Source organism: Alosa alosa, chromosome 12 (assembly GCF_017589495.1).
Source record: "Alosa alosa isolate M-15738 ecotype Scorff River chromosome 12, AALO_Geno_1.1, whole genome shotgun sequence".
Taxonomy (NCBI): domain Eukaryota; kingdom Metazoa; phylum Chordata; class Actinopteri; order Clupeiformes; family Clupeidae; genus Alosa; species Alosa alosa.
In genome coordinates this window covers 5,084,899-5,103,372 of record NC_063200.1, presented here as the reverse complement: position 1 = coordinate 5,103,372, position 18,474 = coordinate 5,084,899, and the positions used below count along the sequence as shown (strand labels likewise).

The 18,474-nt window shown below is 43.4% G+C and overlaps 1 protein-coding gene across 2 annotated transcripts; it reads right to left on the bottom strand.

The window, feature by feature from the left end:
* Positions 1 to 170: 170 nt before the first annotated feature.
* On the bottom strand, positions 171 to 18,245 carry pkn3 (protein kinase N3). 2 transcript variants are annotated; one of them, XM_048258501.1, is made up of 21 exons: positions 18,012 to 18,245; positions 17,671 to 17,825; positions 15,217 to 15,363; positions 14,435 to 14,575; positions 13,664 to 13,901; positions 12,945 to 13,124; positions 12,337 to 12,446; positions 9,488 to 9,631; positions 9,031 to 9,106; positions 8,362 to 8,545; positions 7,248 to 7,350; positions 7,021 to 7,091; positions 6,818 to 6,887; positions 6,624 to 6,715; positions 6,112 to 6,288; positions 5,719 to 5,781; positions 5,337 to 5,413; positions 4,773 to 4,915; positions 3,729 to 3,836; positions 3,500 to 3,580; positions 171 to 466 (listed from the first exon to the last, which is right to left on the bottom strand). In XM_048258501.1, the coding sequence occupies exons 1-21, from the start codon at positions 18,040 to 18,042 to the stop codon at positions 266 to 268; spliced, it is 2,592 nt and encodes an 863-aa protein (XP_048114458.1). In that variant the 5' UTR covers positions 18,043 to 18,245; the 3' UTR covers positions 171 to 265. The 2 variants fall into 2 exon arrangements, with proteins under 2 accessions (XP_048114458.1, XP_048114460.1); XM_048258503.1 differs by having other exon boundaries at positions 15,235 to 15,363.
* Between the last annotated feature and the right edge of the window lie 229 nt (positions 18,246 to 18,474).

The window sequence follows — 18,474 nt, the reverse complement described above, 5'->3', positions numbered from 1 at the left end:
GAGGGAGGCTGGGGAGCAGGGGCCGACTGGAGCTCAAAGCACAGCTTTGCCACCGGCTTTAAAGGGGGGACAGCGAGACAACTCAAGCTGCATAGCCAAACAGAGCCAAACAGAGACAGAGACAGAGAGAGAGAGAGAGAGGAGCTGAGAGAGAGAGAGAGAGAGAGAGAGAGAGAGAGAGGAGCTGAGAAAGACGCAAAGAGAGAAAGAGGCAGAGAGTGAGAGAGAGAGAGAGAGAGAGAGACGATTAGTCCAGTTCGAGCGTTCAGTGCAGTGCCGAGAAGTCGAAGTCGGCGAAGATGTCCTGCTGCTCTGTGGTGAGGAGGAAGGGGGTCTGGGGTGGAGTCAGGACGGGCTTGAGGCGTGTGAATTCCTCGTCGAAATTACTGACGTCCGCCGAGCCCTTGATGGAGGGCAGGAATGGGGGCTTCACCTTCTTGGCCAGTAGAGCCTCCCAGTCAATACCCTGCAGAGACAACAAAGTCAGGAGAGATGCATCTTTCTGGTTTCACACAGCCTGCATCATCAACTGCAATAATAGTGCATACAGTAATCATAGACAAAGCAGTACAACTAAATGAATACATGCAGGCCATTAGAGCGGTCATTACGACTGACAGCAATGTCCTTACAATGAGGCAGGTGGCACACAGACAGGTGATCAGTTGGAGTCGGACATGCCTAGTCAGGATACGGGATGCCAATGATCATTTTTGAATCATGATTTAATAACATGATAATTTTTCCATTTATTCATCGGGATCTCTACTGGCTTTTAATTGCTCTAAGGTCATTTCATGTCAACTCAGACAGAATCCAGGAAAATGGTTGTTGCACCATCTCAGATTTTGTGAAGTTTGTCTATATTTTGTTAAATTCCAATGCTTTTATATTTTTTTTTTTTCACTTTTGATTTTTTTGTAATCAAAATCACTTTTTTGTAATCAAATCACTCTAAAAAATGCCTCATCTTTGGAGGCCATGTTTGGATATTAATATATTGAAAACCATTTAGTGTTAATTTTATCACCTATTTTTAATTTAGTCTTAGTCTTAGTCTTGTGACGAAATGTCCTTTTTAGTCTTTGTCATATTTAGTCATTCAAATATCATTTTGTTAGTCAAGTTTTTATTCGACTAAAAGTCTTGTCATTTTAGTGTAGTTTTAGTCAAAAGAAAACTAAAGGTATCTTAGTCTTAGTCAGTTTTAGTCAACACATTTTAGTCTTTTTTTTATAACAAATTATTTCTGATTACCATTTGAGGTCAAATAGTGTTTCACACATCTCAATTTTTCAACAACATTGTGTGTCCACAGGGCTACTCGTCTGTTATAATTACTCATTCTGATTTTTTGTCAGTCAGTATGTTTACATGCACAGGTAAGTCAAGCTACAGTTATAGCTCGGCTGGGATTTGACCATAGACAGTAAAAGATTTGACTGGACCACTGTCATATTAAGTAGACCAGTGTTTCTCAAAGTGTGGTCGGGGATCACTGGTGGTCTGCAAGCTATCCCAAGTGGTCCATGAGCAGGCGTGGTAAAATATAATATAGATGAGTTGTTTGCAATATAACTTGTATGTAAATCCAAACAGTTCTGCAACACTGTCTATGTAAGATATGCCAATTTAAATCATACAGTATGAATCCTCTGACACAACAAGCAAAGTGCAAAGTCAATAAGCAAGGTGGTTCAGTGAGTATGCCTATTGTGTAGACTAATTATAGGCTACTGTTGAAGTAGGTCTAATCTTTTTTTTTTTTTTTTTTTAGCTAGGGTTAGTTAAGTGGTCCTGAAACTGAAAAAGTTTGAGAAACACTGTTGTAGGCTAAACTATTAATGTTTTACTCCGCCTCGCTAGATGGCGATATGCGCCCAAACACAACACATTCCCCAAACAGACTCTCCATCTTAGCCATAGCTAACCTGCTAGCGAACTTTCCATATTAGCTTACTTGCTAGCAAACTTTGCATCATCAGTCTAACTAGATGAATAGTTGACATTACATGCTGAACATTTTCGTATGGACATTCTGGGGGATGTTAATTTGTATGAGAGAAGCTTCAACTTCTGGGTATGTAGCATTGTGGCATAAAGCTTAGGTAGTTAGCTTGCTAACTCTGGTAGAAATCTCCAGTGTTCTTGTTCCATGTAGTTTCGTGTTACAGCCACAGGGTTGCAGCAGCAGCACGTAGACTAGCCTACAGGAAAGCTGTTGCGTATGAACTCATTCGGAATATTTTGAAAACATAACAGCTAGATATTGTGTCTTCTCATTTTGTAGACGAACATGAAGGGAGATTTTATCTTAGTTTTTATTTCATGCAAAACATTTTAGTCTTGTCTTTTTTCGTCAACAATAATGCATCTTAAGATAGTCTTAGTCAGTGTTTCAGGACATTACTGCCGTCTCGTCATCGTCTCGTCTTAGTCATGAAAAAAAAGGTCGTTGACCAACATATTTCCTCTTGTCTCGTCTGACGAAATTAACACTAAAACCATTATTCCTAACCTGCCCAAACTTACAGGATGGAAGACAAGCATGTTCTCAGTATTACGTGACCATTAAAAAATGGTACTATATGCCCATTGGTTTTATATAAGGTGCTAGGTTTGGAACAAAATACAAAAAGAGTGATATTGAAGTCTCCACAACAAATGCACATCAATATAATGGATATAAGGATAAAATGAGGTTGCTAATTTTCATAGTACTAAAGGATATGTGGAGTAGCTAGTAGGAACACTTAAATCCATGTGGGAAAAACTCAATGTAATCCAAGGGTACAAAGTGTCAAACTTATACCATGTTTCACTCATAGATAAATACACTTGCATTGTATACCTCTGCTTTTTCATTCTTGTCCTCGATATAAAACCACCCAGGCTTTGACTTGACTTTTCCCTGACAAAAAACCTGAATTTCCATGACTTACTATAGAATGAATGGTACAATACTGACCAATGATTTCAGAGCAGCCGCGTAGGGTTCAAGAATCTTTTACTTTTTTACAGCGGGAGATGAATAAAAGGGCATTGGATAAACAAAGTTGGGCTACTCAAGCAAGTAGTAAAGCTAATAACCAGATATACACCAATTCTGCATGGAGATATTTGTATTAATGTATTTTTTGTACATTTAAACTATATATTATATGACTTTGCCCCAATATTCAATGACTTTGCCCCAAAAATGATAAAATTCCTTGACTTTCCATGTCTGGAATACTTTCCAAAATTCCATGATATTCCAGAAAGTCCATGTTCCATTCCAGTTTGTGCAAAAAGTACAGAAACCATCCATTCAAACAATCAATAATTTCTCTGTACCATACACTGTGGAAGCAATCGTTTTTTTTGTTATCCTCATTGCCTAGAAATAAGTTCAACAGATTTGAAATTTTCTTGAAAAAAAACAAAACAAACAAAAAAAACTAGCCCAAATAAAATTAACCTGCCAAACCCCAAAGTTGTAGGCAGCGCGGGAGCTCACCTGGAAGAAGCGGTGTCTCTTCACCTCCTGAGCATCCTGCTCTCCAGCTCCCAGACGCCTCTCTGGGTTCTTCTGCAACAGCTAGAGAACACAGACATAAACAGAGCCATCAGTCAGACGTCTATCTGAGACCGCTCATCACCACTCCCACCCGTTACCACGTTATCGCTGTGTGATGGAGGAGCCGATAGCAATGGAATGCAGTGGCGCTTGTGGTGACGTGACGCACCTTCTGGATTATTGACACCGACTCCGGAGAGAGAAAGCGTGGGTAGCGCACATCATCGTTCACAATGCTGTCAAACACTTCCTCCTCGTCATCTCCTGGAAATGGAGACTGACACACAACACAAAATACATTTAAAAGCTCTTGACATTCCACTGAATTAAAGCAGAGACTTTCTAATAAGGAGACACAGAACTCAACAAATCTCCCATAGAAATATATGCGGTTAGTTTGTAGCGCAAACATGGCAGTCGTCTACAGTACACATATCCGCCCTTTCCGCCACCAAAAGCAGACATGTGAATACATTGTGCCAATCATGTGGTATCTTGTGAATACATCGTGCCAATCATGTGGTATCTTGTGAATACATCGTGCCAATCATGTGGTATCTTGTGAATACATCGTGCCAATCATGTGGTATGTTGTGAATACATCGTGCCAATCATGTGTTATGCCATGAATACATCGTGCCAATCATGTGGTGTGATCTCGCAGCTGGAGCGAGGTTGGTGTGTCGTGATTTGTGAAGCATTGTGCACGCGCAGTTGTACTCGAAATAGATGCCCGATAAGTGCTCAAAAAGCATTGCAATATGGCCGCCAAGTGGAGGGACTTGCCTAAAAGGACTTTAAAAAGGATTAAAGCACATGATTTGATTTCATGATCCTGACATAAGATGATGTCTGTATAACCTTTCCTTTGAATTGCAACAACACCCTCACCCCCAATAATAAAAAAAAAAAAATCACTCAATATTCAATCAATCCATATTTACTATCTAATAAATAATACATACTTAAAAAAAAAGAAAGAAAGAAATCAATAAACTCATAAATCTGTGCCATGTTATTACTGTATAGACCCTTTCAAGAGAGTTCCATTATCAGCATCATAGTTGGCCCCACAAGGCTTCCGTTTTAACTTTCTATATGTTATCTTAATGCAGAAGAAGTAGATTGGGAACCAAATAGAATTTTCAAGCATTGTTTTTGTTTTTATTGTTGAAAGGGTCTATAGCAGCAGGTCAGACAGTGATGAGCTCACCTCTCCCACCAGCATCTCGTAGGCGAGCACCCCCAGGCCCCACCAGTCGACTGCCCGTGTGTAGTTGCTCTCCGTCAGCACCTCCGGGGCCAGGAACTCCGGAGTGCCACAGAAGGTGGAGGTGCGGTCACCATGACCCATACCTGCACAAAGAACAAGAGGCAGTGTGAAGCAGGACAGGACTTGCCTCGTGTCAGGGTCAAGAGAGCAGTTACGGCAAGAATGGTTCATTTGTGTGAAGACCGAGCTTGGGGGGAGAAAATGTGTAGAGATTATGTAAATGGCCTGACCGTCCTCCGAATCCACTGGATTTGAATAAATGAGTTTATTCAAAACACTCCAGACGAGTAAGAGGAAGTCAATGTTCATTTTAACAGCTAAGATGTTGTTTAAGCAGATTACAATATTTTAGCATTGACTTAGGTGGATGTTTGTTTTTTGTTTTTTTTTTTAAGATAAGCACCACCATTCCATTGAACCTCCAATAGTCAGACAGATGAGGACTGATAATCCAGGTGGTGAGTGACTACCACACACATGTGGGGAGAGGTTAATCCCACTCACCTTCTTTACACAGGCCAAAGTCAGCAATCCTCACAAAGCCATCTGCATCCATCAGCAGGTTGTCCAACTTCAAGTCCCTTTTAAGCAGAAAAACAAATCCAAGCTATACAATGCAATCAAAAGTCTAATGCCCTAGAGCTGAAGGAAATTAAATGATTACGCCAATTACTTTTGGTCTTTGGAAGGGCTCTGCAAGAGCTAAAAATGTTTGTACTACAAATTGTCTGGGATTACATTTCTCCAGTTTAGACAGCCCAAATTGAGAAAATATATTAACTCTGAATGAAATCCCAATACATATTGAATCCGCAACAAAATATTATTGCAGTCGTGATATATGCAGGCAATTCACACCCTTATAATAGCAACAGGTTTCACTCACCGGTAAACAATTTTGTTCTGGTGCAGGAACTCCAGCCCAAGAAGCACACAGGCAGTATAGAACCTATAGATCCAGTACAGAGAAGAGGAAGTCTGCTGGTACCTATTGGCAGTGCTCAACATTGTTTCACTTCTAGACTCTTCAAAGCAGTAACAGTAGCAGTAGCAGTTATGGTTGCAAAACTAATGTTATCCTGCAGAGCATTTGTTGTTTTGCATATCTGTGGCTCAATGAAAGCTCACGTATTGAAAGTGTGTATGGTGTAACAATATGAAAAGTGTGTGGATGGGGTATGAAAATAACATTCTAAGACTAAATGAAGCAGCCAATCACAATCACACTGGTCTGTGAAGTGGTGCCAAGTTGGGAGCGGTGCTGGGGCGGATGGGTTACCGGGTCTGGCGCTCGGTAAAGATGTTTGTGTGGATGTGAGTCATTAGGTCTCCCCCAGGGGAGTACTCCATCACAAAGCACACGTGGTCACTTGTCTGGAAGCAGCCGTGCAGGTTCACCAGGAATGGATGCCGCGACACGTTGATCGTCTCAAAGATCCGCTTCTCGCACATTAGACTAGACATTAAACACAATAGAGACACCTGTTACAGTGAGTCATCAGGTCAAAGGTTTTTTATCTTTATGATAACAATAAACTTGTAAAAAACTATATATGAAAGCAACTGGTTTTGCTACTCTAGTAGTCAATGAATATCTGCACCAGATGAAATTCAATTCAATACAAGCCCCATAAGCCCACATTCACAGAGTACACATTGCATCTAGACTCTAAAAATCCACTTTGGGCACACCCATACTGATATACAAGTCCCCATAAGTTGAAAACAGTTACATTTTTAGACAAAAGGGTTCCATTAAGCATCTACTTTGAGTTGGGTGTGGTCTTTTACCTGTCGACCTCGTCTCGGGTTACAACATCACCCTTCTTAAGGGCTTTGATGGCGTACAGCTTCCCTGTCCTCTTAAACTCTGCCAGTAGGACCTGTTGGGCATACAGAGTGGAGGGTTACAGCAGACTCATTCAACACATCTGGACTGTAAAACAGTACAGCCAGAGAAAAAGACAGCACAGCTGGAAACAAACCTTTCCAAAGTGTCCCCGGCCGAGAACTGAGACGCAGTTAAAATCTTCTATCTGTATTCCCACCTTCTTCCTAGAAGATTCAAATGAGAGGAAAATAGAGGAAATAAATAGGAAAACATTGTATAAATATAATATATTCATAAAAAATAAAATAAATTAAAATAAAATATATATAGTATCAGTAGCATGTTTCAAAAACTGACCTAGGAGCAGGTTGAGGTGTAGGTCTGACTTGAGATAGGTGGTTGTCTTCTGTGGAGTTTACTTTGGAATTCTGAGAACAATGAAAACACAGAATAAATAAAGCACTCATAAGTAAATCTTTTTCATCAAAAAAATTGTTTATGAAAATCCCTTTAAGAACTTTGTTGTCATACACAGGTACATGGTTCACTTCCAGTGGCGTGTTAAGTGTGGAGTGGGATCTCACCAGCTGAGATGGAGAGTCTGCAGATGGCGTTTTGGTCACGTGAAGGCGTGGTGGTTTGGGCGGCCGCTCGTCACTGAAATTCAGCTTGACCACGGCAGAGTTCCTGTATTAGCACAGGAAGCCTCAGATCACAGATCACAGATGGTTGTAGACTAATAAACTACAACCATCCACTCCACTAATAGCTACAATGTTATCTATTTATAGACAAGTGGTGTCAATCAGAAATACGGTGTTAAGAAACACATCACCATCACACTCTTTATGGGACAGCGTTTCCCACAGAATTGAATTCTATTTGTGGTGGTAGGTTTGCAGAATTAACTTGAATGCAACAGTTTTTAACAAATTAGCGCAGCGTCATTATGATCCAGATTTAAGCACAATTTAGCCAGTCGACTTTTATGCAAACAATTGCAAGATTGTTAATGTTTTCTTTAAATGTACATGTAGGTTTGTTGAGAGACAAGGAGAGGCTGTGCAAAGGTGCACATAGCTCTACAATTAATGAATTCCATGCCATTTAAATAGTACAACATGGAAAATCATTGTGTGGTGGTCAGTGTTGATATTGTGGTGGGCCGCCACAAATAAGTCAATGTATGAAAAACACTGTGGGACTTGCAGGGATCCTGCCACTTAATTGACAATATTTCAAAACTTTTTCCATGACTTTTCATAGCCTGACAGTCATACTCAATTATAGTCAGAATTTGAGTCTCATACTGCTCCATTTTCAACCGAATGCCTCTGCACTCAATTGGATAAACCTAACCAATCAGACAAAAAAGACATTTAATCAAATTTCTATATCTTTTAACAATCTACAGGTACAAGTAGACACACTTCCATGCTACAGAGCTACACAAAGAAACATTATCTTTGGACAAATACCGTAACAATCAATTGACTTTTCCAAAGCTTTCAATAAATTTACAGAATGTTATAACATGAGATTTTAAAAATGACCTTTCCAGGATTTCAAACCCTGTCTATGGATTGGATGTTAGGACATCACAATTCTGTGGTTGTGAGTGTATTTTCCCTTCATATGCCTAGGACATCCTGGCTAATTGCCCTCTGTGTTGCTGCAAGCATGTGCAGCAGCTCTTACCCAAGTTGGGGTGGCGTGGAGGCAGCAGTCTTGCCGTTGGAGGGCGGTGAGGTGACGTCGGGCCCAGACAGCGGCGGACTCAGGGCCGTGATGTTGCCGCTGCAGGGCGGGAGCACACTCATCATCAGCCGGCCCCAGGTGGCAAAGTTGATGTTCATCTGAGCCGCGCGCAGGAAGTTCTTCCCTGATCAGACAGGAGGAAGTGGGGAATGGAAATTAACACCTCGTCTCAAAATAATCTGCAATGGCCTTTGTAAAGCTATGGTATTTTTTCCCACCACCTTGTTTTATTGGTACTCATAGTACTATATTCTCAATATCAGTAGGGTTTGTGTGCATATTAACAACATTGTATGTTAGTAGTCTAGTACTACTACTTCAATACTGAACTATTTAAGGCAAATTTCCAAAAAACAGTGCGCCTTTACGCTGAGAAGACAAAAACCAGCCACAGTATGGTACAGGAAGCATGTGAATTAACTCAAGAAAAAAACCCATACAAATAAAAATAAATAGCTACATTTTAAACATGTTAGAAACAAACTTCCCTGATATTCCGTGACTGCAAAAAAATAATCAAATCCCAACTTTCCATGTCTGGAGTAGACTTTTTAAAATCCCATGATATCCCAGAAATGTCATGACCCATGGAAACCCTAGACTACTAACCCTTCTCCTTGGGGAAGATCCGCTTCTGTCGCTGTAGCTTTGGGTGGCGCTCAATCACAGGGTTTATGAAGGTCACCTACAAATTCATTATAGCTTTTATACTCTCATGAGAGAACAGTGATGACATTATCCTCACCGCTAGATTTCAACATTAGCTATGTGCAGATGGTATCAGCACTTCCCAACTTCTCCTTCAGCACCATCTGGATGTCATGTGAAAACCTGCTCATTAAGACCGCTATAGAGCAAAGGACTGCTTTTACCATTTAATTATCCTATTCTATTTAATGAGCAAAAACAAAATGTTACTGAAAATTTAGGTGTACATAACTAACTAATCGGACACTTAGAACTTACTGTAGTACATACTCAAATAGATAAAGGGTTTCTGTTCATTTAAGCACTACACACATGGCAGTATTTTCTAATGGGACTGTTGCAAGTGCGCCGTCCTCACCTCAGCGAAGAGGGTACCCTGCGGCTCCAGGTACAGACACATGCCGTGCCGCTGGTTGTCCAGGAAGTCCTCCAGCCGCAGGAATTTGACGGCACACAGAGCGCGCCAGTCCCGCCAGTACACGGCAATCTCCAGCTCACGGGACTGCACACACACACACACACACACGTTAGACCAGGACAGCATGCACTGCACACACACACACACACACACACACACACACACACACGTTAGACCAGGACAGCATGCGCAAATATGCATTGGATTTTGGTAGGCAAACCAACATGACAACATAGTGTATGTAGAAACTATTATTGGAGACATAGCTTGAAACCATGAGTGATTTAGAATAGAATAGAATAGAATAGAATAGAATATACTTTATTGTCATGCCTGCATGAAAATTGTCTTTGGTCTCACTGATAGTAATAGTATAAAAACACATAGGAAACATAGAGTAGACACATTAATTCCATTACAAACAGACATATATCCACAGGATGAACACAGCACATCACATGTATCCCCTCCCTCTAGCCCACACACACATGCATACACATCAGATACAAGGCAGACAGCACCAGTTCCAGCCCATTTGTAGTGCTCTTGGCTACTTCTCCCTTCTGTCTAGTTTTTCCATTGTTTGTTGACCATGGAAATTGCATTTGGAATAAAAGAGTTTTTGTATATATTTTCCTGACAGGGAGAGTGTGTTAAAGTCCCCTAAAATGAAAACGGGTTGGTCAGCTGATCGGGAGAGCGCGTTATTGAAACAGTCTAATATGCGCTCGGCTGCCTCTTTGTTGTTAGGACCAGGCACATACACCAATGACCGTCAGCTGGCCAAACTCTCGGGATAAGTAGAATGGTCTGAATGAAACCACTAAGATCTCATAGTGTCTTGTGCAAATCTGTTCTGAAACAGTGAATTGCGTCGCCCATTTATAGACCCTTTCAAGAGAGTTCCATTATCAGCATCATAGTTGGCCCCACAAGGCTTCCGTTTTAACATTCCATATGTTATCTTAATGCAGAGGAAGTAGATTGGGGCCCAAATAGAACGTTCAAGCATTGTTTTTGTTTTTATTGTTGAAAGGGTCTATTATCAGCCAGCATACATAATCAGCCAGTCTGATCTGATTATAGTATATCCATCAACGCTAAAGTGACAATCCCACTTCAACCATGTTTCAGTAAAACAAATGAGGTTACTGCATCGGAAGTCCTCCTCATATTTGATGCAAAGTATTACCTCATCCAATTTGTTGTTGAGCGATCTTACATTTGAAAGGGTGATCACTGGTAAGGGGTGCCGGCTCCCACGTCTCCTTAATCGATTCCGAACCCCTTCTCTGGATCCGCGTTTATTCTTATTTGGTTTCTTAATCCTTGATGTTAACAATCCCAGCGGTATTATAAATCCAGTGTTCAGATTACTTGCGTTAGGCCGACAAGTGAGAAGAAATTCAAGGGAATAACTAATGCGGGGCTGGGCAACCCCATTGTTAGTAGGCCCATTGTCGGCGTTTGCCTCGGATATCGTTGACAGGAGAGTTACCAGAGCGATATAAACAGCGGAAAAGTTTATGGTCCTTGATATATGATGTGCATACGTTGAAACAACGAACAGACAGGTGAGACACAGGGTCAGCAGCAGAGCCGCGCCCCTAGTACAGCTCCGTACAGTACATTTTACTGCTTTGTGTGAATAGAGCGTGAGGTGTGTCCTTGACAGCTCAACTGGAGCCAAAACGGTCATGAGTGAAATGTTATTTAGGGCGAACAATGATTAGAACGACCCAGAGTTGCACTCCTGAATGTAGCCATTAAGCATGTGAAAAAGGAACAGCACTTTCCCCACAGTCAATGTTCTCTACAGCGCATTTCTGTATAACTATGACTTCATACTATTTTGGGTTTTAATGTTACTTTATCTTTCTTCGTAGTGTGACCCAGTTGGGTGCATGACCACCTACTAAATCCAAATACAACCAATCTTGGTACTTTCTGGACACAAATCCACAGAGGTAGACACATCACACAAATCAAATAAAACCATAAAGGTGGATACCGTACACTACCTAGATATGACCAGAGAACACACAGAATAGCTACATAAACTATTTGCATGCAGATTTACACCAAACAAAACCATTCCAACCTACTTAAAATACTCTGTTGAATTCACACATTCACATGCAAACAAAAAACACACCACATCCACATGCTACTACACAAACACAAACAAATCTCCCTCACTTGTGAAAATCCACCGTAAACCCACACGCGCGTGCAAAAACTCATGAAGGCACATTCCCACACAAGCATTACTTCTAAACCTGTCTTAGTGGCAGGTTGGAGACAGATTTACTTTGATGTACTAAAGCCTGCAGCACATCACTTAAGTCCCACAGAAAAACAACTTCTAATTTTGAACTGACAGCGCAGTGTAGGGAGAAAAAAAAACCTGCAGCATTCTGATCATACTGCAGTGAGTGACTTCAAGTGAGAGAGAGGGTGGGAAAAAGAGAGTGCGGAAGGAAGCAAGTCTTGGACCAGAATCAGGCTCCTTGTTGGGCTAGAACCAGATTACAGTGGTGCTGAGGGATTAGCCGTGGGGATTACATGCTGGAGGGGAGGCCTAGCATTGGGGGGTGAGGGTGGTGGTGGTGGTGGTTGAGGGACAGAGAGGGACTGACAGGGTGTTACATTTACGCCAGTCGTCCACACAACTCCGGAGGCGTTGAGCCGCCAAAACCTAGCGTTTTAAGAAACAAAGTCGGCTCCGTTTTAGTTTGAAAACTCTGGGGTCACGTTCAAGTGCATTGTTCATTTGAAGAAGTACTCACCCGTTCCAGCTCGATGCTGAAGCTCTGATCCCAGCACTCCTTACTGAGTGGCCTCCAGTGTGTGCGACCCACCATCCTGTTGTCCACCTTAACCATGGCACTGATCTCCGCTGCAGATTGATCACACACACACAAACACACAGCTTGGTAAGGACTATCAACAAAACATTGGACAATAGATCAAAACCACACTCAAATGATCTATCTATTAAATATTCTACAAAAGGTAGGGTAAGCGATGCGATTTCTATCACGCAACACTTTCTGTAACATTCAGCGAAAATATCCTTACAATCCACGATTTTACGAGTACACTGTAAAAAAAAAACGGTCCTCTTATAGAGCCCAGGCTCTGTGAACTGGAAACAAACCGTGTCCCCCAAACTCCAATAATAATAAAAATAAAAAAGACTATTATGACATCTCACACCAGATTCAGATTCCCAACCTTAATGGATATAGATTATTCCCTGACAGCCACACCACTTATAAATAAACAACCAATATCAAAACATGGCATTTTAAACACACATCCACCATGCTAAGTTTCTCCTATGCTTTGTCCAGTTGTGCTGGGCTACTTTCAGTGACCACTTGGGGTGACTCACTGGAGAGCTCATCACTCTTGAGAGTCTTGCCGTTGGTGCTGCGTCCAGACAGGCCCGAGCGGATCCTCAGGGACTTGGCCTCCGAGGGGCTGGCGGACGACACCAGGCTGGGGACCCGACAGCGGCCCGGCACTGACTCCAGCAGGTCTTGACAGCCCATGAGCCTGACCTCCAAACGACCTGGACACACACACACACACACACACACACACACACACACAATCAATACAACATAAACAAAACAATTTCACAAGCTCTCAAGAGGCTGACTTCAGAGAAACAATGCCCTAGTTGTTACATTGTTGTGTCACGTTCTATATATACAATACTTTGTCAAAGTGATGGCTGCAAGTACCCTTGGCCCAAAATAACTTCAGGAAGAAGATAAAGAAACTAATAAATAAATAAATATATTAGATAACACCACTGCTGTGCAGGCAGCGCTCCATGTTTCATCAAATAACCTGAAGAGGTTGCGCATTGCTTCACCTTATGATGAAAGGAATAAAAGTGGATGAATTATTACATTAGACTCACTCCACTAACAAAGGACTAGAACCACTCCTCTATATGAGGGGGGGAACTCAGCTGAATCTCAGCAGACTCAAATCCTTTTGCATTCTATTTATTTATCAGCCACTTACATCTAAAGCAATTTGCAGTGTGGTAGAGGACACCTAGAAGGAACTGCAAATTCAAACAGTGCAGTCAATTCTTACCCGTCAGAGACGCTGGCTTAAAGAATGACGAGGAAGAAGAAGACGATGACGATGTGGATGAAGAGGAGACGGTGGAGTGCACACGGTCCCTCTGCACGGAAGGCGAGGCGCCCAGGGTGAGCTCCTCTTTGATGGCCGTGCGCTTGCTGTGGTCCGGCGGCAGCTCGCCCAGACGGCGCTCCAGAGACAGACGCAGCAGATCCAGCTTCTGGGACGACTCCTGCAGACGAGCCTGTGCCTGGAGGGGAGGGGCAACATTCCCATCCACAGTTAGTCAGTACTGGTGTGTTGCCAATTATGATTATGAAGATTAATGTACCACATTTAAAACAGTTTTGAACATGTAAATAGTAATACATCATAACATTTAGTCAAAATTAGACTACATTTATCTTGTTAAAAATACAAAAATACATAGGGGGCGCAACATTCTACAGTGCTCATACCATGTATGGGACCAAGTACCCACAGGGACCCAGGTTCGAATCCGACCTGCGGTCATATCCCGATCCCACCCAATCTCTCTCTCCCCTCGTTTCCTTCCTTCCTCTCTATCTTCACTGTCCTATCCGAATTAAGGCAAAAAGCCCAAAAATATGCATAAAAAAAAATACAAATACATTCTAAACATTCCCATTAATCACATTTACCAGAGCACATTTAAGCACATTCTTGAAGAGCAACCACAATTTACACCAAACCTATCTATCTACTCCCATAAAACCCTCTTAATGAAACAGAAGCATCATGTGCCCCCCTCCTGGTGCTCACCTCAGCCAGTGCTCGTCGGTCCTGCACCTTGCGTCCCCCTAGTTGCTTGACCACATTCTTGGCTCCCTCAGACACGGCCGCCTCGATCTTCAGGTGGTGCCTGAGCTCCTCCACCCGCAGTTCCAGGGGACTGACAGGGGACTCTGAGTCATAAAGGAGTGATGGGTGGACACAGGTCATGACATATTGTAACAGCGATACAGAGATATAGTCAACATACTGTATGTACAGCCAACTCTATCAGCGCCTGTGTTTTAATGCTCCACATGCAAAGGAAAATGATAAAGCCCGTGGCTGTTGGTACAGTACAGGACACCACAATGAAGGTCATTTGCTTTGCTTACTCCGTGACACTGCAAACATACCTCATGTGTGCAGACATCGACTCACTGCACCAATAAATAAATAAATAAAAAAAAACACCCCTAGAAGCAAAACTAAAATTAGACACCTCTAATGTTCTTTTAAGTTATATTGGGAAGGAAAAACATGTAAGCTATGCTACTTCAAAGGCCCCAAACTCTAAGCGAGATAAAACTGCTGCTGTTTGGTGTGCCTAGACAGCCAGTAAGCGAGGTAGTGTGTGTGTGTGTGTGTGTGTGTGTGTGTGTGTGTGTGTGTGTGTGTGTGTGTGTGTGTGTGTGTGTGTGTGAGTAAGCAGGTGAGAGAGAGAGACAGACAGACAGACAGATAGAGGAGAGAAACAAAAAGAGAAAGGGAAAGAGGGAGAAATAGAGAGAGGACAGTCAGTTGCTTTGAGAAGGTGACAGGGCTCAGGTTACCCCATCCTCCGCCCTCACCTTCTGGGTCGGCGGCCTCCGCTCCCCCTCTCGTGCCTGGGTGACTTTGATGATCTGCATGCGGAGCAGCTCGATCTTGGTGCGGCTATCCTGCAGCATCTGCTGGGCCGTGGACAACATCTTACGGTCCTGTCAAGAGGAAGACAAGGGACGTCAACACGAGGGCACATCACCTGTACACGATCTCACCAAAGTGACGCGATTAAGATCAAGTACGACAGACACATCTGAGCGTTCAAGAATGCAGCGTGGCATGTCTCGAGAAACAGGGAAAAATGCTTCTAAGACAACAGTGGGGAAGAGCACAAAGTCCCCCTAAGACAACAGTGAGAATCTCTTTGTTTGCTTCCAACTTACAGTTCAGCAATGCAGCTGCCCTCAAAAGAACAACACCAGATTTCTACACACATCAGCACTTCTTATTCCTGTTCCTGTTCCTGATAACCAGTGGCACTGCACGTCATGGAGTGTTCTTTTGCTTCACAAGCTGAGCACAGCTGACTCAGATAATCAAAAACTGTCACATTATGCGTTAGGTGTAATCAGGAGCATCCAAGCCATGGACCTCTTAATCACACAGTGGTGCTGATAGGACAATAATGAAACAAGAGATTTACAGGGCTGTCAAAAAGCAGACCAGAGCAGTTGACTCCCCTAATATGATGAGAAGCAAACAAGCAAGCCGCCTAAACCCAGTCACCAACAGGTCAGACACACAGAAGGTTACTGAACAGGAAAACCCAACAAAGCATTTTTATAATCATTACCCTTCTGGGCTGATCAAAAACACCACACCACACCCAGCCTGCTCCATCTCCTCAGCCTGGATTTATGACTCACAAGACATAAAGAGACCTGCCTCCATACACTTTTGTAACTGACAGGTGGAAAGTCAACAGTGGCAGGATCAAGACATGCTGCCAGTGTCAACTTGTCCCCAGATACACTAGTTTGGTTACTGTAGGGAAAAATAATAATTACATCGCCTACAAATGCAGTGAGTCTTTGAGTGAAAACAAGTCAAAGATGATAAGTATAAAGTGAGTTGGAGAAGGAAGAAAGACTGCCATTCAAGGCGGCCCCTGCCTGCTCTCTATGCGCTGAAAGGGGTCATGTGTCATTCCTTTGTGGCCTCTCAGTCCTCTCCCAGGCATTCTGCGTGTCTGCTGGCCAGCAGCTTCTTCATTGTTGTGGTCTTCGGGGTGTCCTTCCCTCTCAGTCAATCAGGAGCTCAAGCTCTTCTGCTCCGTATCTTCGCACGCACACACACACACACACACTCAGTTGCTCTCTCACACATGCAGCGTACTATCCACTCGCCAAACTCCCAGTTCCTCTCTATGTCCCGAACCAGAGTGTCAGCATCTCGCAGAAAATCACCGGCGTGTACCAAGTCATCCCTTATAGCTGGTCCTTTACTGTTTTACAATCCTCTCAGTCTCTCCTTGTCCTCTGCCTCCCTCCCTCCCTCCCTTCCAGCCGTCCGTCAGTCCGTCCGTCCCTCTCGCTCTCTCTTTCTCTCTCTCCCCCTCCTTCTCTGTTTACAGTTCTCCTTCCTCAGGAGTTACCTCTCTGTCAGTGCTGCTGCTTCTCTCAGCCCGGCTGCCCCAAACCTCCTCGTTTCCACATTGGCCGGTACCAAGTCACATGGCCCACTGCTGTCACCAGGCCCAGGACAGGAGAAACCGAGACCAAATCAGAACCACCAGCATACTGGTGTATGTGTGTGCGTATGCGCGTGAGTGTGTGTGGGAGCTCCACAGTCTAGCTGTCTGGATTAGGCTGGGCACTGCCTGCATTAATCACTGCCTGCCAGAACACCGTGTTCAGAGGCGTCAATGGGCAGCTGCAACAGCAGCACCTCTCCATCTGCTAATGGTTCTCTCTCTTCATTGAAAACCAGAAGCCGTCTTTCCTCCCCTTGTTCAGATGGACCGTGAAATTGGCACCTAACAAAATAGCCAGACCCGCCATTGGGGAATGGAGATCTTGTTTATTTCCAAAAAAAAAAAAAATGTAATGTGAAGGGTGACTGTGTCCTAGCACTACTAGGGGGAGGGATGAGACGAGGCAGGGGGAGGGGTGGGGGATGATCTGATGAACGTCCTTCAACGCAGTGCAGGTGGAGCCAGGGTCCCTTGGCTCCAGACCAAACTTTGAGTGCCCAACAGTTCTAATGATATAATTCAATTACTGTCAATAAGCAAAATGGCATGTGTGCTCGTGTGCAGCATGCTTCTGAAATGTGCTCACTTAGCGGAGTAAAACAGATGGAAACTGAGACAGCGCTATATAGGAGGTCTACATTCAACCTGTGTCCACTTGTCTGTAAGCATTTGTGTGTGTGTGAGTGCGTGTGTCAGTCAGTGCTCGTTTTACCGCATAACTGGAATGTGGCACATGTCTGTCTGTTTCTGTGCATGTGTGTCAACTTACTCTAACTGAACTGCTGGCATAGGTCTGGATCATGTTCTCCGCTCCTTGCTTCACCTTTGTCTCGATGGTGAGCTGCTTCTGGAGGGCATGGATACGACCAGCAAGTGGGGATGTGATCTCCTCCCATTGACAAGGGTCAGGTGATATGGCATCACCTATAACAGTACACAACAATGAAGTACAACCATCAAATTGAAGTGACAGATTGTTGGTTTCCTTCATTTATATATACACATTTAATATCGGGATACACTGGCAAAGAAGTCTGAATGAATCTTTGTTTAGATTTCTTTTTATATTTTCGCTCCGAACTGTGCCACCCCCCCCAATCAGCAGCTTACTGGTGGGGTTGTTGTCCTTCTCGGTGGCCATGGCTCGGGCATTGAGCTCCTGTAGCTCCCAGTGTAGCTGCTCCAGCTTGCGTCTGGAGGCACGTAACTGGCCATCCACATCGGCAGCGCTCTTCCGGTTGCTGACGGCTCGCCGTAGCCGCTCTGCAGCCTCCTTGATCTTGAGCTCGCGCTGGATCTCCTGCCGCAGCAGTGCTCGCGCATCCTCCAAAGCGCTGCTGGAAAGCCGGGTCCAAGATGTCCCCCTCTGGCAGGCCCCTCAGGGACGTGCTCTGAAGAAAAGGAGAGGAGAGGAGGGAACAAGATATCAGTGCAATCTACTCCACCTCTCCAAACAGACAGAGCAAAGTGAAAGAGACACTGACAAGACACTGATGAAGGGGAAAAGCATGAAGTGAAAATAACTACAGGTCTCCAGTATTGCGTATGTATGCACCAAGAGCAATCAATTCCA